The sequence below is a fragment of the Dipodomys ordii genome, unplaced genomic scaffold (assembly GCF_000151885.1).
Source record: "Dipodomys ordii isolate 6190 unplaced genomic scaffold, Dord_2.0 Scaffold26, whole genome shotgun sequence".
In the NCBI taxonomy this organism is placed as follows: Eukaryota; Metazoa; Chordata; class Mammalia; order Rodentia; family Heteromyidae; genus Dipodomys; species Dipodomys ordii.
Window position 1 is genome coordinate 15,583,496 of NW_012267242.1, and position 22,602 is coordinate 15,606,097.

General features: G+C 42.8%; 1 protein-coding gene across 1 annotated transcript in view; it reads right to left on the minus strand.

Moving 5' to 3' along the window:
• Positions 1-22,602, minus strand: part of Gon4l (gon-4-like (C. elegans)) — an 85,515-nt gene that overhangs the window by 5,973 nt on the left and 56,940 nt on the right. The window contains exons 18-26 of the mRNA XM_013015036.1: positions 15,156-15,306; positions 12,354-12,470; positions 9,142-10,902; positions 6,063-6,318; positions 4,993-5,177; positions 3,771-3,968; positions 1,733-1,876; positions 562-705; positions 340-459 (exon numbers count right to left, since the gene is read on the minus strand). Of these exons, the coding sequence (XP_012870490.1) occupies positions 340-459; positions 562-705; positions 1,733-1,876; positions 3,771-3,968; positions 4,993-5,177; positions 6,063-6,318; positions 9,142-10,902; positions 12,354-12,470; positions 15,156-15,306 (3,076 nt within the window). The remainder of the gene's footprint in view (positions 1-339; positions 460-561; positions 706-1,732; positions 1,877-3,770; positions 3,969-4,992; positions 5,178-6,062; positions 6,319-9,141; positions 10,903-12,353; positions 12,471-15,155; positions 15,307-22,602) is intronic.

Consider the following 22,602-nt stretch of genomic DNA (forward strand, 5'->3'; position numbering starts at 1 on the left):
TTTCTTTTTGCTTATGTGGTGCTGAGGAATCGAACCCAGGGCCTTGAGCATGCAAGGCAAGCGCTCTACCACTGAGCCACCTTCCCAGCCCCAAAGATCTTTCATTTTTGAATAAGAGAAACACCTCTGAGTTCTGAGACACATGGCCTCTTCACCAACCGCGTTGTCTGCTCTCATGCTTTCCGCAGAAGCCTCCCCTTTGGTTTGTACTCCATGATCACCTCAGAACCTTGAGACACGGGGCCAGGGGCTTGTGACCATACAAGCCAGAAAAACATTTAGAGGGAAAGTAGAGCCCTGATTCATGAAAAGTAGCTAGTTCCCAATATCCTGACATACCTTATCATGATTCTGGATCCCAATCTCTTTTCTCCTCTTGTTCTTTGAAGTGGAAGGTATTTTGGGAGGTTCTTCTTCCTCTTCCACATCAGGCAGTGCCACTTCTTCAAAGCCATCAAACTGAGGAGGAGTTGGTGTCAATAAACACAGGCTCTGGGGCTCACAGCCCTCCTGCAGGTGGCTGTTCCCTTCACAACCCTAATGTACCCTCAGGGCCTGTACCTCATACTCTTTCTCTTCAGTCCAGTTGATTTCTTCAAAGTCACCCATCCTGCTAGCTGTTGGACGAAGATGGTCAAAGAAGATAGAAAACTCATCTTGTAGGTGGTCATGACCCTTGAGGAGCTGCCACATCTGTGTCTTGAGCTGCAAACAGGCAGATGCAAAGATAGTCTTTGAGTAATCTAAGCCAGTGCCATATACTCCCGACATTCTGCCTTGCAAGCCAACGTAAAGAAACATAGAACTCCTCTCTCTCTGTCTCTGACTCTCTCTCATTTATTTTTTGTGTCAGAGCCTGAGCTTTTTGCTCAAGGCTACCACTCTACCACTTGAGACATAGCTCCACTTCTGGCTTTTTGGTGGTTAATTGGAAGTAAAAGTTTCACCGGGCACCAATGGCTCACACCTGTAATCCTAGCTACTCAAGAGGCTGAGATCTGAGGATCGAGGTTCAAGGCCAACCTGGACAGGAAAGTCTGTGAGACTCTTATCTCCAATTAATCACCAGAAAACTAGAAGTGGCACTGTGGCTCAAGTGGTAGAGCACTAGCCTTGAGCTGAAGAGCACAGGGACAGCACCCAGGCCCAGAGTTTAAGCCCATGACCAATGGAAAAAAAAAAAAAAAGAGTCTCATAGACTTTCCTGCTCAGACCGGCTTCAAACCACGATCCTCAGATCTAAGCCTCCTGACAAGCTAGGATTACAGGTGTGAGCCATTGGTGCTCATCTATAGAGCCTCTCTTTAGTGGGTAGTAATTCACATGCAACTTCTCCCTTCTTGTTTACCTGCAGAGGAAGGATATTAGTAACAGATTTGATTCCTAGTGATAGCACTCTCCACTCTTGTCCAACTGGTCCCCAGGTAGGACAAAGCCTAAGCAGAATAAGAGACAAGCCCCTTCTAAGTCTCACACTTCTCTCCTCGATTATCCCTCTCATGGCACTGATGATACTCCACAACTTGAGAAAACAAGACAGGTCCTGGATTCAGGTGGCCATCCCTGCCTTCACGCCTTAAATACGCCTAAAAAGGTCTTACTTTCCTCATCTCCTCCAGGTGTCCATGACACTTCAGAGGCAAAAAGTATATGGAATAAGATAGGGGAACAGAGAAGGCAACAACCTAATACTCAAATGGCAATAAAAAGGAGGCAGGACAAGAAAGAATACCTCTGTGATCTCCTGAGGAAGACAGTCTGCACAGCCTTGGAGGACCTTGATGATCTTCTGGTGGTGTGAAGGGTTCTCTGCGAAGCAAATCTCCAGCTGACGAAGGAATTTGCGACTCTTCTCAAAAGCCTGCTGCTCCTCAAACTACCAGAGTAGAAGAAGGGCAAGAGGGGAGTTACTAACTAGCTAGTTCAGGACTTGAGAACTCTTAACAACTAAGAACATGGGCTACAGAAATGGGGTATAAAGTGGTTCTATTTTAAACCCAAGCATCCATCTACACTAGGCTCCTGAGAACTAACTACTAACCTAAGAAATTAAGATGTGAATGAAAGATATACATATTTCAAGTTGCTTACTATTTTATAGATGGAGAAATCAGGCACTCAAACTTATGTAGTACTCCAGAGTTTACAAAAAATGTTCACACAGCCGGGCGCCGGGGGCTCACGCCTGTAATCCTAGCTACTCAGGAGGCTGAGATCTGAGAATCGCGGTTCAAAGCCAGCCCGGGCAGGAAAGACCGTGAGACTCCTATCTCCAATAAACCACTAGAAAACCGGAAGTGGCGCTGTAGCTCAAGTGGTAGAGCGCTCGCCTTGAGCTGAAGAGCTGAGGGACAGCGCCTAGGCCCAGAGTTCAAGCCCCATGACCGACAAAAAAAAAAAGTGGTCACACATACACACATCTAATCCTCCTAACAAAGTTGAAAGAGAAGATGAGCATTATATACATAATCACCATATTGTCATTAAACTGGCATTAAAACTATCAAGATTATCTTATTATTCTCTTTATTCCTATTTTATCAATCATGAAGTCCAAAACTACTGGATTATGTCTCATATTTCAACATTTCAAACATTACCTTACCCTAGTGGCCTTCCCAGAACATCGAGTATCAAAGTGAAGATACCATTCCCCCACCCATCTTAATTCCAAGACTACAGTCCCTTTCTTTAGTTTTCAATAGGACATTATCACTATAAACCATAACATACCATATATTTTATTGTTTATTTTTATAATCTACATATTTCTATACACATATACACACATGTTCATATAATTTATGATTATGGATTATTCATCTCCTTTCCCTATTATAAGTTCCATGAAGGCAGGAATCTTAGTCTTTTTTAAATGCTATAATACTAGCTCTAACAGCTTTGCCTGGCACAATACTTAATGAAAGAATGCCTGCTTTAGCTGGTGCCGGTGGCTCATGCCTATAATCCTAGCTAGCTACTCAAGAGACTGAGACCTGAGGATCAAAGTTTCAAGCTAGTCTGGGCAGGAAAACCAGTGAAACTCTTATGTTCAATTAACTATCAAAAAAGCTAGAAGTGAAGCCAGATGCCAGTGGCTCACATCTGCAATCTTACCTGCTCAGAAGGCTGAGAGCTGAGGATTGCAGTTTGAAGTCAGCCTGGACAGGAAAGTCTTTGAGATTCTTATCTCCAATAAACTACTCATAAAAGGCCAGACGTAGAGTTCTGGCTCAAGTGGCAGAGTGCTAGCCTTGAGAAAAAAAAAATTCAGACTGGGAAGGTGGCTCAGTGGTAGAGCGCATCCATAAGGTCCTGGGTTCGATTCCTCAGCATCACATAAACAAAAAAGCCAGAAGTGGTGCTGTGGCTCAAGTGGTAGAGTGCTAGCCTTGAGCTGAAGAGCTAAAGGACAGCGCCAAGACCCAGAGTTCAAGCCCCATGATTGACCAAAAAAAAAAAAAGAAAAGGAAAAAACAGCTCAGGGACAGCACTCAGGCCCTGAATTTTAAGCCGCAGGATGACACTGACATTAAAAAAAAAAAAAGCTACAAGTGGCGATCTCGGGGATGGCATTCAGGCCCTGAGTCCAACCCCTAAAACTCGTGCACAAGCACATGCATACTCAAACACACAGACAGACACACACATACACACCTTATTCACTATGTAAAATTAAATGAGAGAATAGGGTTGGGGAGGAACATTAGAAGACAAAGCTCTTGCTCTGACCCAGGAATTTTGTGTGATCTTTTTGTCCATCTACTTACTAATCCACAGGCCAGAGCTTGCTCAGGTAACAAGAAAGCAGCAAAATCCTTCAAAAGCTGAGGCCACTCTTGGAGCAGAATTTGCAAGCTTTTGTAGAGATCCACAGCAGTCTGCCTCTGAGTGTTTGACTCAAATTCATAGATGACCTGAAGGAAGTCTTCGTATTTGCCAGGAATATGCTGTAGGGCTTCTCGTACCTACACAGGAAGACTTCCAATCACCAAGGGAGACAGGAGAATTGCAAAGAGCTCCAAGAGTTAAGCTTCAGAGGCTCTCCCCTGACAGATCTTCACATGTGAACAATGTAGAGTTCCTTTGCTGGCAGGGACAATTAACAACCTTCATTTTCCAGAGACTATGGAACTGCCAACAGACAAGGTAATGCTTTTCTCTAGGTCACGGCCCTAAGCTCTCCTTCCTGATTTCAACCCCATAATAAAATAAGTAAGTTTGGTAAATGGACTTTAGCTTGTGACATCTGAAGATACATAATACATAATTTATAATGGTAGTAAAATATTAGGAACAAGAAAAAGCTATAATTATCCCTGCTACTACTTTGTTGAAGGAGGAAAACAAACCGGTACATTACCAAGAGGGGAGGTAGCTACCAGAACACCACTGAAATCTGCTCTCTGGCCTGAGTACTACTTGTCATTTTTCTTGAGCCAAGAGCTTAAAGGGCTTTTTATCAGCCCAGACAATCTCCCACTGATGAGAAATATATCATCTGTACCCCAATCTTTGAGCAAAAGAGATAGGAGAACAATCAGCCCAGGTATGACTGAACTCTGTCTTCTCACGGCTCTCACAGCCGTGGTATTCCAGAAGCTTAGGTAGAGATAAAGCATGTTGTACAGCCTAAAAGAAAAAATACATTGGGATGGGGGTGGGGAGGAGCAGTACTAGGAATGGAACCCAGGGCCTTGAACTTGGAAGGGAAGCGCTCTACCACTGAGCTATACAGCTATAACCCCACCCCACCCCTTGGACCCAGACTTTATTTTTAAAACATCTCTCTTGAGGATAGGAGGTCACTGGAGGAAAGGAAGGGGTGACTGTGCAAAAAACATCTACTCATTACCTGATTTATGAAATGGTAAACCCTCTGTACAACACCTTAATAATAACAATAAAATTATATTAACTACAGCAACATCTCCCGGGAAGAAGTAGGCACATTCATAGAAACAGGCAGTAACAGAAGCATCATTTGCCTACCCTGGTCAGATAAGCCTGGGCAAAGGCCAAGTCCTTCTGCTCCCTGAGAGGATCCCGCTCCAGAATGTCTTCATCATAGAGCAACAGCAGCTTGGAGGTGTCTTTGCTGGCCCGAGCACGACTTCCCCGCTTACTGCGGACTCGATGACTGTTCCGGCCCTTTCCAGCAGCTTTGATGCTCCCGCCTTTGGGGTACATTGAGAAAAGATTGTTTCTCAGTCCCTGCAGCCATGCCATCTACCACATGCACTCCCACACCCAAGCCTAGTAAACATCACAGAGCAACTCAAAAGTAGCTGGGAAAGCGGTAGTATAGACAGTCTGCTCCATCAAGTCAGCTGTACGCAGAATCTGAAGCACAGCTAGGTAAGCTGGTATGACAAGGAGATAAAAGTAATGTATTTTAAGAAAGTATAAAGAGCATGGCCTTATGTTAGGGTCTCAAGCAATTATACCTTGTGGTCTGGATTTTTCTTTTTTGTTTTCTGGGCAACGGAAGTACTTTTTTCTTTTTCTTTTGTTGGTCATGGGGCTTGAGGGCAGGGCCTGGGCACTGTCTCCAAGCTCTTTACCTCAAGGCTAGCGCTCTACCACTTGAGCCACAGCCACTTCTTGTTTTCTCAGTGGATTATTGGAGATGAGTCTCACAAACTTTTCTGCCCAGGCTGGCTTTGAACCGTGATCCTCAGATCTTAGCCTCCTGAGTAGCTAGGATTACAGGCGTGAGCCACCAGCACCCCGCTTGGAACTTTTCTTAATTTTTTTGGGGGGTGGTGGTGGTGGGGAAGAGGGCCAGTCTTGCGACTTGATCTCAGGGCCTGGGTACTATCCCTGAGCCTCTTGTGCTCAAGGGTAGCGCTCTACCAGTTGAGCCACAGCACTTTTGGCTTTTTCTGAGTAGTTTTTGGGAGATAAGAGTCATATGGACTTTGCTATGCACCATGTCAATGTTTGGAGAAAGAAAAGCTGCAGAGGAGATCCACAGGACTTCTCTGAAATCATTCACTCTGCACAATGACCTCTAGACAAGGTGGCTAAATGAGCCCTCTGCACAGGTTTACCTTGCTCACCTGGTGGGGTTCTGCTGGTCTCTACTTGTGGAGTAGTCTTGGGTGAGGCTAAGGTAGAAGGGGGCTTCTCCACAGCATCACCTACTGCTTCATCAGTCATTTCATCCTCTTTCTGATGGTTTTCCATTCCTTCTACTTCCTCTTCCTCCTCTTCTTCTGGCTCAGAATTCTCCTCTTGGGAGTTCTCCTCCTCAGACTCACCTTCCTGACTCATGCGCCTTTCAGATGCTAGCCAAGTTAGTTTCTCCATTGTTTCCTGAAAACTCCCAAAAAGTACTTGTAAGGAATTCTAGTGGTTCACAAAATGCTGAATCAGGAGGATCTAAGGTAAAACACTGTAGGCTGACAACTGAGTTATAGAATTGAATGGATAGTGAGGGCTGGATATGGGTAGCAGAAAGTAGGAAGAATGTACTTTTTGAAGGGTCCCCTACATCTTTTTTGTTGTTGTTGTTTTTGTAGGTTGTGGGGCTTGAACTCTGGGCCTGAGCATTGTCCCTCAGCTCTTCAGCTTAAGGCTAGCACTCTTACCACTAGAGCCACAGAGCCACTTCCGGTTTTCTGAGTGGTTTATTGGAGATTAAGAATCTCAGGGACTTTCCTGCCGGCTGGCTTTGAACCGTAATCCTCAGATCTCAGCCTCTTGAGTAGCTAGGATTACAAGTGTGAGCCACCAGTGCCCCGCCCACTACATCTTAGTTTTCCTTTGCAATGACCCATACTGAGGATAATTTTTTTCTTCCTCCCTCTTCTTTTTTTTCTTTTTTCCGGTCGTGTGGCCTGAACTCTGGGCCTGGGTGCTGTCCCTCAACTCTTCAGCTCAAGGCAAGCGCTCTACCACTTGAGCCACAGTGCCACTTCTGGCTTTCTTCTGCTTATGTGGTGCTGAGGAATTGAATCCAGGGCATGCATGCGAGGCAAGCACTCTACCACTAAGCCACCTTCCCAGCCCCTCTTCCTCTTCTTTTTTCCTCCCTTTTCTCCCTGCTTTCCATCTCTCCTTCCTTCCAATAGCGATAAAGACTAAACCAAAGGCTGGTTTTGTTTATTTGCCGGTCCTGGGGCTTGAACTCTGGGTCTGGGCACTGTCCCTGAGCTTCTTTAGCTCAAGGTGAATAGTCTACCATTTGAGCCTCAATGCCACTTCTGGCTTTTTCTGAGTAGTTCATTGGAATAAGGGTCTCATAGACTTGCCTACCCAGGCTGAATTCAAACCCTGATCCTCAGATCTTAGCCTCCTAAGTAGTTAGGACTACAGGTGTGAGCCACCTGCACCCACCTTTGCTGGTTATTTTGAAGAAGGAGTCTTGTGGATCTCTCGGCCAAAACTGCTTTGGATCACAAGCCTCTGAATCTCAGCCTCCTGAGCAGCTAGGATTATAGGCATGAGCTACCAGTGCTCAGCATTATGAGCTATTTTAACATACTTAAAGTGTTTATAAGTGGGGGAGAGGGGAAGGGGAGTGGACAATGGTTGCTCATGAATTTAATCTTAGTAACTCAGGAGGATCAAGGTTGAAAGCCAGCCCAGGCAGAAAAATCTAAGATACTCTTTTTTTGTTGTTTAATTTGAAAATGCCATACTGAGGAGTTACAATTACATGGGCAAGATAATGAGTACATTTCTTATCAAGCATTGTTGCTTCCTCCTTTGTTTCCCCTTCCTATTCCTTCCCATATCCTGACCCCCCACCCATATCTCCCCCACTCCCCCCCCTCCGCCAAAGTTGTAAAGTTCGTTTTTTGACATAACGACTTGTACATCTCATTGTTGCAATGGGTCCACCTGTATCCCTATTTAAACGAATTGTTTTTTCCCTTCCCTCTAACATACCCTTATATCCAATTAATCAAGAAAAAGAAATGTAGGTATGGCTCAAGTGGTAGAGTATCAGCCTTGAGGAAAAAAAAAGTTAAAAGACAGCAGGAGGCCCTCAGTCCAAGCCCCAGTACGGCCACAAAAAAATAAAAATAAAATAAAATGTACTTGGGCAACTCAACTTAATGTTAAAATGAGTTTTATTCCAAGTAAAATTTTCTTTTTCTCTTTCATTTCACTTCAATCTCAAAATTGTGTCCTATAATGCAATCAAAAATAAAATAGAGGAAGTGGCACTGTAGCTCAAGTAGTAGAGCACTTGCCTTGAGCTGAAGAGCTGAGGGGCAGCACCTAAGCCCAGAGTTCAAGCCCCATGACCAACAAAAAATAAAAAACATGAGGGAGACCAATGGAAGGGGTGATACTGATCAAGATGCATTGTACTCATCACCTGACTTCTGGAATTGAAACCCCTTTGTACAACTATTTAATTTTTTTAAAGTATACTAGAGGGAGAATAATGAAAAAGAAGTAACCAGATCAAAATGCATTGTAATTATAAACTGACCTGTCAAGTTGAAATCTTTTGTACAACTACTTAAAAGACAACTTTAAAAAATTATGCCAGGCATTCATGGCTTACATCTGTAATCCTAGCTATTTAAAAGAATGAGATCTGAGTATTGTGGTTCAAAGCCAACCCTGAAAGGAGAGCCAACTCTGAAAGAGTGACTCTTATCTCCAATTAACTACTAAAAAGCTAGAAGTGGGGGCTGGGAAGGTAGCCTAGTGGTAGAATGTTTGCTTAGTATGCATGAAGCCATGGGTTTGATTCCTCAATACCATATAAACAGAAAAGGCCAGAAGTGGCGCTGTGGCTCAAGTGCCTTGAGCAAATGAAGCTCAGGGAAAGTGCTCAGGCCCTGAGTTCAAGCCCCAGGACTGGCAAAAGAAAACAAAACAAAAACAAAAATAAAAAACTAGAAGTGAGGCTATGGCTCAAGTGGTAGAATACTAGCCCTGAACACAAAAGCCCAGGGGCAGTGCCCAAGCCCTGAGTTCAAGTCCCAGGACTGGTACCAAAAGAAAAAGAGAAAAAGAAATTTTGAAAGGTATTAAAAAAGCAAATTGAAACAATTTTAAAGTGAAATGGAAATCACTTTAAGACTATCTAGAGCAGAATAACAAGCAGGTATATAAACTCAACATATTACTAAGACACCCCACAAAGTAACTTTGAGATTGCTCCCCAGCTCTTACCTGGAGTTCAGGAACAGAAAGCACAGACTCCTCAGAAGCTGATGACATTTCATCTTCCTCATCTTGGGTAAGGTCATCAAAGTCCTCCTCTTCCTCTTCCTCTGGCCCATCCTTCTCTCCTCCAGTTTCTGGCACCAATGGGATCCCCAGTGACTGACCATCGACACTGGATGTATCTTCAGACTTCCTTGGGGGACTATTAAGCTCTATTTCCGGGTCTATGGATGATGGAACATTCTTAAGTGTCCTTTTGCTCACATCTCCACCTGGATTTTCATCAGGAGGCTCTTGAGAAGCTGAAGGGGATGAAGCTGCCTGACTGCACTCCTCCTTCTGCAGGATCATTTGTTTCTTTACATCTCTAGCACTGCTCAGTTCCTCCCTTAGGGAATCAGTGCTCAATTCAATAGAGTGTTCATTTTTTATTTCATCACAAATTTCCTGTTCAGGGAACCCACTGGAGATCTCCTCCACAGGGTCCTCAGGTTCTAGCTTGACTATTTCCTCTAAATCCCCGTGGGAGGAACATAGGGATTCCTGGAAGCCTTGAGGCAACGTCTCCAGAGTCTGCCTCCCCTCCTCTGTTTTCACTATGGCCCAACCACAGGCACTCTTCTCTGACAACCCTTCCTGAATTTCAGATTTCACAACTGTCACTCCACAGGCAGGTCTCTCTGACAACCCTTCCTGGCATTCTCTATCTGCTGAGGGAGGCCCTGGGCTGTGTTCCTCTTTGGGGAAGACAGTAGCACACAGAGGAGTTAGTTCCTGGGGTTCTAATTTGGGCTCAAGGCTTTGAGAGGCATTCTTTCCTTCAACCAAAGGACAAGCAATGTCTGCGTTCACCTGGGTCTTATCTTTGAGGGTAGATGGTATTGGGAGATTCACAGAATTTCCAGAAACAATTAAGGGTGAGATGGAGGAAGCAACAAGGGGTTGGTTTAATGGACAGGGAAAAGGAGCAGGGTTGACCAGGAGAGTGGTAATGGGAATGGTCTGGGGATTGGGGGCCACAGCTGCATTGACAGGCTGGATCATGTTACAGCCACTGCCAAGACTCACAACCTTCACAGTGGCAGCAGGGACAGTGAAGATAACAGGAGTGGGGTGCATGAGTGGGGCAGGTTTCACACAGGGAGAAGCCTTTGCCCCTTTCCTTCTTGAGGGTTTCCGCCTCACACATGGTTTTCGAAATTTAGATGGGGCTAGAGAAGGCAGCAGCATCTTGGGCACAGGTGCAGAGGGGAGGAGGGTGTGAGACTCAGGAAAAGGGATGCTGGTCCTAGCCTCAGCAGGCACAGCAGGCAGTGCTGTAGTAGGCTCAAAATTGTCCTTCCCCTGGGGATCACCCAAGGAAGGGAAACCTGGAACTGTCTGTAAAACAGTAGCTGGCTGGATCAGATGAGGAATCTGGACCACCATTTTGCTTGGAGGGACTTCAGATTGAGTTGGCCATGCTGCTATTTTCCCCGGGTTGAAGCTAGGCAGGACAGAGGGGCTAGGTTGAATAAGGAGGGGTTTCAGGACTGATGAACGCTTCTGTCTCCAAGCCTTCCTGGAGAAACGCTTGGAAACAGGCTTCAGTTTCAGTACTACATCCTTGGGTAACAGCAGTGGGTATCGAGTTTCATTCCCCAACTCTGGTCTGGCTTTTTCCTGGTCTTTCTTTTCATTGACCTCAGTGGTTCTAGTTACATTTCCTTCCTCTGTAGCACCATTAGTTATGTTCTTCATTTCTTCCTGGATCGATGGTAGACTGGCCTATTGAGAATACAGAAGGGCTCAGAAACATTCTTTAACGTAAGAATTTAGGGGAAGCCAGGCATCAGTGGCTCGCACCTATAATCTTACCTACTCAGGATGCTGAGATCCAGAGGATTATTGTTCAAAATCAGCCCAGGCAGAGATTCAATCTCCAAAATAGCCAGTTAAAAAGAAAGGGTAGCTGGGCACCAGTGGCTCATGCCTGTAATCCTAGCTACCCCTGAGGCTGAGCTCTGAGGATCTCAGTTCAAAGACAATCTCAGGGAAGGGAAGTCTGTGAGATTCTTATCTCCAATTAATTCCCAGAAAACCAGAAGTCGAACTGTGGCTCAAGTGGTAGCCTTGAGCTGAAGAGCTCAGAGACAGCACCCAGGCTCAGAGTTCAAGCAAAGAAAGAAAAGGAAAGGAAAGAAAAGAAAAGAAAGAAAGAGAGAGGAGGGGAGGGAGGGAGGGAGGGAGGGAGGGAGGGAAGGAAGGAAAGAGAAAGAAAGAAAGAAAGAAAGAAAGAAAGAAAGAAAGAAAGAAAGAAAGAAAGAAAGAAAGAAAGAAAGAAAGAAAGAAAGAAAAAGGGTGGTAGGGCACAAATGAATGGCTCATGCCTATAATTCTAGCTACTGGGGAGGCTAAACTCTGAAGATTAAAATTTGAGGCCAGCCTAGGCAGGAAAATCTGTGAGACTCTTACCTTCAATTAATCACCAAAAGCTAGAAGTGAAGCTGTAACATAAGTGGTAGAATGCTAGCCTTGAGCAAAAAAAATCAAGGACAGCATCCAAGCCCTAAGCTCAAGCCCCAGGACCAGTATATACACACACAAAAAAAGGAAAAGTATGGCTCAAGGGGAATGAGCAAGCAATTCAAACTCCTGAGCTCAAACACCAGTATCTACCTCCAAAAAAGAAAAAAAGGAGATAAAGTATAGGACTTTCTAGATTTTTAAGGACCTTTCCAGACAGTCTCAAGTTATCTTTCCAAAAAGGGTCTTTCTACATATCAAATATATCATATAAACTCTTCTTTGAGTTTTAGAAATTATCATTTTATCATTATTTTGAGAAGACTGTAATTACCTAGGAGAAAAGCAGAAGAGTAAAGGAAGAAGAAGGGTATATGAGGGAAATACATCTCAGTTCAACAACCAAAATATTAGAAGCTTAAAGTAGCCCTTGAGAGCTGGAAGGTTGCTTAGTGGTAGAGTGTTTGCCTAGCATGCAAGAAGCCCTGGGTTCGACTCCTTAGTACCATATAAACAGAAAAGCCAGGAGTGCTGTGGCTCAAGTGGTAGAGTGCTAGCCTTGAGCAAAAGAAGCTCAGGGACAGTGCCTAGGCCCTGAGGTCAAGCCCCAGGACTGAGGGAAAAAAGAAAAAAAAAAAAGGTAACCTTGATATTTCTGCCAGAAATTGTGGTTACTTTAGGCCTCCAATAGACTTTTAGGAGAAAGGCAGTACCTTTAACCAGAAAGGGAGTCGGTGTTCTTCTCTCTCTACAGGTGGCTTCCACTGATGTGGCTGGATCTCTTCACAACACCTTACCAGGATTGGCAGCTGTTTAGTCTTCTTATAAAACTGAGCATGAATGAATGGGGGAGAACAATGCAAGGGGTGATGGTGACATTGATCAAGAAGCATTGTACTCATAACCTGATTATGGAATTGAAAAATTTTTGTATAACTATTTAATAATAATTTTTAAACAGCATTAAGAAATAAAGCATTAGTTATATTCCTTCCAAAAATATGCAATATTTTTGTTAATCTATAATTTATAAAGATTTTATAATTACTTAGAATCTCCTAACTGGCAGTCTCCATACAGATTGGGAAAAAGGAAAACATTTAGGTCACAGAGAAAAAGGAAGCAGTTGGTGAGAATAACTTTGTGTAGGATTTGCCCATGGTCCACAGCTGCAGATACTGACTTCACCTTCCTCTTGGACACCTGAAAACTACTTTCACACAAGTAATGGTGTAAACATCATAGAAAGGAAAAGAAAAATGATTCAATTTTTGGAACCAATGAGAGAGGAAAACATGGAGATTTAGCTAGAGTTTTGCCTAGCATGCATGAGGACTGGTACCTGATCCCCAGCAATGAAGAATGGATAGATGAATGGATAGATGGATGGATGGATAAATAAGGGAGTATTGGGCTTAAACCATAGATAATAAACACCTATTCTTTCAGAATGTTGAATGTGTATCAAGCACAGAGGTATAAAGTTGAGCATAAAGACAAGAGAAGCAATTCCTAATTTCAAGCAATTCCTACTTCCAACTAGTGGGAAAGACAGGCAAATAGACCAATAATGATACTCTATATAAGAAGAATTACATATAGCTGGGCACTGGTGACTCGAAATTATAATCCTAGCTACTCAGGAGGCTGAGATCTGAGGATTGTAGTTCAAAGCCAGCTCAGTAGGAAAGTCCGTGAGCCTCTCCAATTAGCCATTAGAAAGCTGAAATGGAGTTGTGGCTTAAAGTGGTGGCACACTAGCCTTGAGCAGAAAAATCCCAGGAACAGCACTCATGCCCTGGTTCAAGTCCCATACCCAACAAGAAAAGAAAATATACATACAACAATGTGCTTTAAAACTGATATACATCTTAAACCTGAACAAAAATATTTTGTGGGATAAGATACAACAAAATCCTAATGACACAATTGTTTTTTTAAGCTGGGCAACAGTAACTCACACCTGTAATCCTAGCTACCCAGGAAGCTGAGAACTGAGCATCAAGGTTCAAAGCCAGCCCAGGCAAGAAAGTCTGTGAGACTTTTATCTCCATTAACTACCACAAAGCTGGAAGTGGAACTGTGATTCAAGTGGCAGAGGGCTAGCCTTGAGCAAAAAAAGCCCAGGGACAATACCCAGGCCCTGAGTTAAAAATCTAGGACCCGGGCTGGGAATGTGGCTCAGTGGTAGAATGCTTGCCTAGCATGCATGAAGCTCTGGGTTTGATTTGTCAGTACCACACAAACAGAAAAGGCAGGAAGTGGTGCTATGGCTCAAGTGGTAGAGTACTAGCCTTGAGCACATAGAGGCTCAGGGACAGTGCCCAGGCCCTGAGTTCAAGCCCCAGGACTGACAAAAAAAGAAATACACCAATGAATAAATAAGATAAATAAGAAGAAGGATGGGATAGATCTGGGTCCCTGAAGGTTAATTTTTTTTAAAAGGGGAGGGAGGGACTTAAATGTTCAGCATCAATGGTTGAAGTTTCATAAAACTAGGCCTAAATCTAAAACATCAAGTGTCAATTACAGGGATGGTATACTTAGATGTTGTAGGAAACCCACCAACCCAAAGAAAACTTGCTTAGTATAAGAGAAAAAAAATTTTTCATAACAAGCCTCATAGGACTATTTGTCTCTTTAAAATATACCTGTACAGGGCTGGGAAGGTGGCTCAGTGGTAGAGTGCTTGCCTTGCATGCATGAGGCCCTGGGTTCAATTCCTCAGCACCATATAAGCAAAATGAAAAAAGCCGGAAGTGGTGCTGTGGCTCAAGTGGTAGAGGGCTGGCCTTGAGCTGAAGAGCTGAGGGACAGCGCCCAGGCCCAGAGTTCAGGCCCCACAACCGGACCAAAAAAAAAAAAAAAAAAAACCTGTACATATAAAGCACATACTGTATAACTTCAACATAAATAAAAGAGCTGAGTTAAGAAGAACATGAGTGGAATACTGTATACCCTTGCAAGGTTAAAGTAAAAGAAGACTATATAAAGGAAATTAAAGATTTATGAAATCTTTTCTGACTTGAATAATCCTTTTTTTTTTTTTTGTCGGTTGTAGGGCTTGAACTCTGGGCCTGGGCACTGTCCTTCAGCAATTCAGCTCAAGGCGTGTGCTCTACCACTTAAGCCACAGCACCACTTCCGGTTTTCTCATGGCTAATTGGTGATAAGACTTTCTTATCTCACAGACTTTCTTGCCCAGGCTGGCTTTGAACCGCACTCCTCTGTTCTCAGCCTCCTAAATAGCTAAGATTATAGGCGTAAGCCACTGGCACCCGTTGAATAATCTCTTATTAGAGAGAATATCCATAAGAGAGGTGAGGATAAAGATACTCCAGAGGAAAATGATGATCCAGTATCTTTGACAAGGCATACATGGAATTAATCTACTACAAGAGTGGAAGAGATGAGCCTCAGATAAAAGATCCCTCTCTACACTGACGTTAAGAAGAGGAGGGAAAAAAGACACACATGGAATGGGAACCTCAGGGGAGTTTTCAGGGAACACTTACTTTAATGATGTTGTTAGGAGCTCGGTTCAAGTTCAGGTTCTTAATTCTCACTGTGAGTTGGTGGGCAGTCTTGCAGGTTACAAGGTACTTGCTGATTAAAGGCTTTGGAAACTCAGTCCCTTCAAAATGTTTCAATCCTAAAGCTAACAAACTGAGAAAAGAGCAATCATAGTAAATCTCATCTCCCGGATATTTTCCAAAATATCCTCCCCACACTAATTCCACAATATTTTCAAATACACAATTTCTATATCTCATCCTTATACACACTGGTGGATACTCGATAACAAGTTTTATGTTTTGTGAGTGATGGTAAGTATTGTAAAGACCAAAGAGAAAGGGTTGGAGGTACAGTCTCTGCTGGAAGAGTACCTTCTTAGCATGTGTGAGGTCCCAAGTTTCATCCCAAGACTGCAAAAAACAAAACATTCAAAAAGAGTCCAAACTACTGGTAAACAGGAAAAGCAAGGCATAAAATCATTAATAAGATGGGAATGGTGGTTTCTAGCCTGTTGTTCAAGGTACTTGGAAGGGAGAGGCAAGAGAATCACTCAAGACCAGGAATTCAAGGCCACACTGGGTAATAGAGTAAGATTCTTTCTCAAAAAAAAAAAAAAAAATCATTAAGTATCAGATCACAATGAGCTTCATACTATAAAACGTAAGTTTAGAGGAGGGCCAAGATGGCGATGGAACAAGCGGGAAACACCACAGCTCTCTCCAACCAAACAAAGAGTTCAGGTTTCAACACTCCATTTCTCCAAGAGACTGACGACCAACAACAACAAAAAGGCCTAATACACAGAGAGATATAAGAAGTGAAAAAAAGAAAAGAAAAAAAACTTCAGAACCTATACAAAGATGGTAAAGCGGGAAGACCCTTCCCCCACCCTTTGCTGGCAGCATGTCTCTACGCCAAGCCACCCAAGTGGCCTGGCCCAGGACCCACTGGGAACCACAGAGCCACAACGGTCCCAAGATTTCCAGAAGACTCCCAAGAGCCGGTGCCAACCCAGTGGGTGCAAACAGAGACAGAAAATGCAGAGCTCAGAACCCGCAGGAAGACCCCTTCCCCTACCCCTCACCCAAGCTCAGCTCCACATCATCCTGCCAAAGCACCCTGGCCCACGGAGGCTGGGGACCCCAGAACCAAAGCAGTCCGGTCTATAGAAGGCCACCACAGAAAACGGCCACGGCGCTGACCCAGACAGCATAAACAGAGGCAGAGACTGTGAAACACAGACCCAGCCTACACAGAATGTGGTGGTGACCAACAATCTACAGCACACAAAAACAGCAATCTGCCACAGTATCACTGGACGGCTCACAACTAGCTCTAAGATAAGTTAGTACCCCACAGGGTACGCCTCCCTCCATCCCCGGATGGCAGACCAGTACTGGTGGTAACCCCCAGAACTTGACTTGGACCCTTCCCTCTACCATCTGGGCTAAAGGTCCTATGAAAGCTGGGAACTGTGCAAGCACCCCAGCAAACAGCAGCAAACACTCCCTAATCCCCCCCCCCCACCAGGCTTGACCAAGAGTGCCCCTGGGAGGAAGGGAGAGCAGTCTAGGCTGCTGTTCCTTGACTGAAGGCGAGAACTTCCTGGGATCTCCAGCAAGCAGCTGAAGGAGCCCTCTCTGTGTCCCAGGTGGGAGCCCAAGCTGTCTGAACCGCTTGACCCTGACTGGTCAGGATCTGAGTGCACACCACAGCAGAGGAAGAGAGTGTGTCTACCCACCAGTATCTAAGATCACCCTACATGTGTCAGACCAGCAGCTGAAAAGCAGTCCCTCCCCCAACAGAACTGAGACCAGGTAAAGTTCTCTCAACCAGCCCAGGGCTGAGAGCAAGCTTCATCAATTAATCCAGGAACCAATCCAGAACCAAGCAAAGACAGCCACCTAGTGACCAAAACAGTCAAGAGTCTGGACTTGGTCTCCAATAATCCCTGAATCCATATGTGAAAATCACAGCCAAAAATTACATGATTCATCAACTGCCAAGACAGCAAACTAAACTCAAAGGCCAGCGGCCACCCAGGGAAGAACTCCAGTGGAAGCAAAAAAGAAATGGAAGACAAATGCTACATCCGAGAGAGGATAGAGGCAATGACTCAATAATTAAATTGAGAAATGGATCAGAAATTTAAAGAACAAAGAAATGAATTAGCAAAAGAGATCCAGGATTTCAAACAAGAAATGCATTCAAAAACAGATGCAGTATACACCTTGCTAAAAGTTGAGATTAATACTCTGAGAACTGACATAGAAATCATAAATGGCTCAATTTCCTCCATGCAAACCACAATGGAAGCCGCAGGTAATAGAGTGAATGAAATGGAAAACAGAATATCAGATACTGAAGACAAACTGCAGGAACTGGGAAAAAAAAGTTACAGATATGGAAAAAGCACTCAAAATATGCCAAAGGGAAGTCCAAGAACAAGCATACAGTGCCAAGAAATTTAACTGTTGTATAATTGGGGTGGACAAACGTAAGGAATACCAGAATAGAGGAATGCAACACTTATTCAATAAGATCATCACCAAAAATGTTCCCAGTCTTAAAAGAGAAAATCTTACCTACATAACAGAGGCTTACAGAACACTGAACAAGCAGGATCCCAGGAGGAACACTGCTAGGCACAATATAGTAAAAATTCTAGATTTCAGCAATAAAGAAAGAATCTCTCGGGCTGGGAAGTTGGCTCAGTGGTAGAGCGCTCGCCTTGCATGCTTAATGTCCTGGGTTTGATTCCTCAGCACCACATAAGCAGAAAAAAAAAAGCCGGAAGTGGCGCTGTGACTCAAGTGGTAGAGTGCTAGCCTTGAGCTGAAGAGCTGAGGGACAGCGCCCAGGCCAAGAGTTCAGGCCCCACGACCAGACCCAAAAAAAAAAAAGAAACAATCTCTCATGCAGCAAAGAAGGAGCTATACTACATGGGGAAAAAATTAGAATCACTGCAGATCTCTCCATACAGAATGCAAGGAAAACCTGGGAAAATACCATCTGAGCCCTGAGAACCAATAACTGCCAGTCCAGACTGGTATATCCAGTGAAGCTAGCATTCACTTTCAAGAGAAACTAAAATTTTTAATAGAAAAGAAAAACTAAATGAATTCATAAACACTAAGCCAGCATTACAAAGAATGCTAAGGGGGGGATTACAATCTGAAGAAAACAATCAAGATCAGGGATCCATATCAGAAAGATATCACTAGATCAACTTAGTAAACACAGGAGGAAAGGAAAGAAGAAAAACTTAGGAAAGCAGGAAAATGACAGGAAACACAATACACCTCTCTATAATAACCATGAATATTAATAGACTCAATTTACCAATTAAAAGAAAAAGAACTGCAGAATGGATCAGAAAACAAGATACATCAATTTGTCTTCAAAAGACTTATCTCACAGCCAAAGATAAAAACAAACTCCAAGTAAAAGGCTGACGGAAGATCTACCATGCAAATGCTCCCAACAAGAAGGTAGGAGTTGCCATCCTGATATCTGATAAAATAAATTTTATATAAAAATCATTACAAAAAGACAAGAAAGGGCACTACATATTAATACAGGGAACGATCCAAGAAGAGGATATCACCATTGTCCATCTATACTCTCCAAACATTGGTGCACCCAAATATGTTAAGCAAATACTCTCAGACTCACAGGAAAAGATAGCTCCAAATACAATAATATTAGGAGACTTTAATACTCCACTCTTACCAAAGGAGAGTTCTACCAACCAAAGAATTGGCAAAGACATCTCCAAATTAAGTGATGCCCTATCTCAAGCAGACTTAACTAACATATATTGTTTTCTACCCAACAACAATACATACTCTCCTCAGCAGCCCATGGAATTTTCTCCAAAATAGATCGTATCTTAGTTCATATAAGGAATTTAAGCAAATACAAGAAAGTCAACATAATCCCCTGTATTCTATGTGACCATAGTGGAATCAAACTAGTTCTCAATAACAAAGCACACAACAGAAATTACTCAAACACATGGAAATTAAACAGCACACTTCTGAGCAACACCTGGGTCACAGAAGAAATTAAATGATTTAAAAAGTTCCTACAATTCAATGAAAATGAATACACATCACAAAGAAATCTCTGGGATATGGCAAAAGCAGTCCTGAGGGGCAAATTTATTGCTCTCAGTGCACATATCAAGAAAACAGAGACAGATCAAGTAAATAATCCAAAACTGCTAGAGAAAGAAGAGAATGTTAAACCTAAACTTACTAGATGGAGTGAGATAACCAAAATAAAACTGCTAGAGAAACAAGAAAATGTTAAACCTAAACTTACTAGATGGAGTGAGATAACCAAAATAAAATGAGATAGAGACTAAGAAAACTTTAAAATTAATAAAACAAAAGGCTGGTTTTTTGACAAAATTAATAAAATTGATGGACCTCTGGCAAGATTAACTAAAAAAAGAAGAGAGGAGACCCAAATCAATAAGATCAGGGATGCCACGGGAAAAATTACAACAATTACCCAAGACATCCAAACAATTATAAAGAACTCTTTCCAGACTCTATACTCACTAAGGAAGAAAAACCTAGCAGAAATGGATGAGTATCTAGAGAAATACAAATTGCCCAAACTGAACCAAAAAGAAATAAATCAATTAATAAGCCAACAACTCACAATGAGATAGAGGAAGCAATCAGAAGTCTTCCAACAAGGAAAAGCTGAGGACTGGATGGATTCACTATGGAATTCTATAAGACCTTTAAAGAGGAACTAATACCCATACTCCTCAAGTTCTTCCAAGAAATAAAAACAGAGGGAGCAATCCCAAACTCATTCTATAAAGCTAATAGCACACTCATACCCAAACCAGGCAAAGACCCAATAAAAAAAGAGAACCACAGACCAATCTCTTTGATGAACACAGAAGCAAAGCTCCTCAATAAAATTTTAGCCAATAGGGCTGGGAAGGTGGCTTAGTGGTAGAGTGCTTGCTATATATGCATAAGGCCCTGGGTTTGATTCCTCAGCACCACATATGCAGAAAAAACCGGAAGTGGTGCTGTGGCTCAAGTGGGAGAGTGCTAGCCTTGAGATGAAGAGCTGAGGGACAGCGCCCAGGCCCAGAGTTCAGGCCCCACAACCGACAAAAAAAAAAAAAAAAGCTCTGGAGAAAACAGGAATAGAAGGAACATTCCTTAACACAATAAAAGCCTTATACAACAGACCAATAGCCAATATTAAACTTAATGGGGAAAACTGCAACCAATTCCCTTAAAAACAGGAACAAGGCAAGGATGCCTACTCTTTCTACTCCTCTTCAATATAGTTCTGGAAGCCTTAGCCAGAGCAATAAGGTAAGAAAAAGACATTAAAGGGATCTGCATAGGGGAGGAGAAGTTAAAATATCCCTTTTTGCAGATGACATGATATTGTATCTTAACAATCCCAAAAGCTCCACCTCCAAACTCTTAGAGCTTATAAACACTTTGTTAAAGTAGCAGGACACAAAATTAACCAACAAAAATTAATCACCTTTCTGTATACCAACAATGTACAAGCAGAAAGGGAAATCAAGGAAACAACCCCATTCACAATAACCTCAAAAAAAATAAAATATCTAGGAATTAACTTAATCAAAGATGTAAAGGATCAATTTAATGAAAACTATAAAAGCCTAAAAAAATAAATCATACAGGACACCGGGAAATGGAAAGACCTCCATGTTCTTGGATAGGTAGAATTAATATAGTGAAAATGGCCATACTGCCAAAATTGATATATAAATTCAATGCAATTCCCATTAAAATCCCAATGATGTATTTTACTGAAATAGAGAAAACAGTCCAAAAATTCATATGGAACAACAAAAGACCTAGAATAGCCAAAGCAATTCTAGACAAAAGAAAGAATGCAGAGGGATCACGATACCAGATTTCAAGCTCTACTAAAGAGCCATAGTAACAAAGACAGCTTGGTAATGGCACAAAAAAAGATTCAAAGACCAATGGAACAGATTAGAAGACCCAGAAATAAAACCACATACCTACAGGGGCTGAGAAGGTGGCTCAGTGGTAGAGCGCTTGCCTTGCATGCCTGAGGCCCTGGGTTCGATTCCTCAGTACCACATAAGCAAAAAAAGAAAAAAGCCAGAAGTGGCCCTGTGGCACAAGTGGTAGAGCACTAGCCTTGAGCTGAAGAGCTGAGGGACAGCACCCAGGCCCAGAGTTCAGGCCCCACAACTGGACCCAAAAACAAAAACCACATACCTACAGTCAGCTGATATTTGACAAAGAAACCAAAGACATACAGTGGAAGAAGCATAGCCTCTTCAACTATTGGTTCTGGAAAAACTGGGCAGCCACATGCAGAAAATTAATAGTGCATAGCCTGTCACCATGTATTAACATCAACTCAAAATGGATTAAAGACCTTAACATCAAACCTGATACTCTGAAACTATTGCAGGACAGAGTAGGAGAGACACTTGAACTTATAGACACAGTAAGGAACTTCCTGAACAGAGTCCCAGGGTCACAACATATTGGAGAGAGACTCGATAAAACGTGTCACAACATATTGGAAAAAGACTCGATAAAAAGTTTCTGCATAGCTAAAGAAACAGCAACCAAACTAGAAAGACAGCCAACTAATTGGGAAAAAAAAACATTTATCAGCAATATATCAGACAAGAGCCGAATATTTATTCTATACAGGGAATTCAAGAAACTAACCCCTCCCAAATCTAACAAACCAATCATTAAATGGGCAAAGGAGCTAAAGAGAGACTTCTCAGAAGAGAAAAAAAAAAAGGCAAAGAAATACATGAGAAAATGTTCCTCATCCCTGGCTGTAAAGGAAATGCAAATAAAAACAACCCTAAGATACTACCTTACCCCAGTCAGAATGGCCCACATCCTAAATTCAACCAAGGACAATTGCTGGAGGGGATGCAGAGAAAGAGGAACTCTACTGCACTGCTGGTGGCAATGTACACTAATACAACTACTTTGGAAAGCAGTATGGAGGTATCTCAGAAAGCTGAATATAGACCCAGCTATACCACTCCTAGGCATCTACCCTGAGCAAAGGAACCAGGATACAAGGACACACGCATCTCCATGTTCATTGCAACACTGTTCACAATAGCCAAGATATGGAAACAACCCAGATGCCCCACTACAGATGAGTGGATCCAAAACTGTGGTACCTATATACAATGGAATATTATGTAGCCATTAGGAAGGACAAAATAATGGCATCTGCAGGGAAATGGATGGAACTAGAGCAAATCATTTTAAGCAAAGAGACAAACAGCACATAGTCTCTCTGATATGTGGATGCTAAAAGCCAAAATGCAAGGAGATATAACAAAGTAAACAGGACTCGAGAAACAAGACTACCTCTCATTTTGTCATTGCTAAATTACTCTGTGCTCTTGACAACATATAT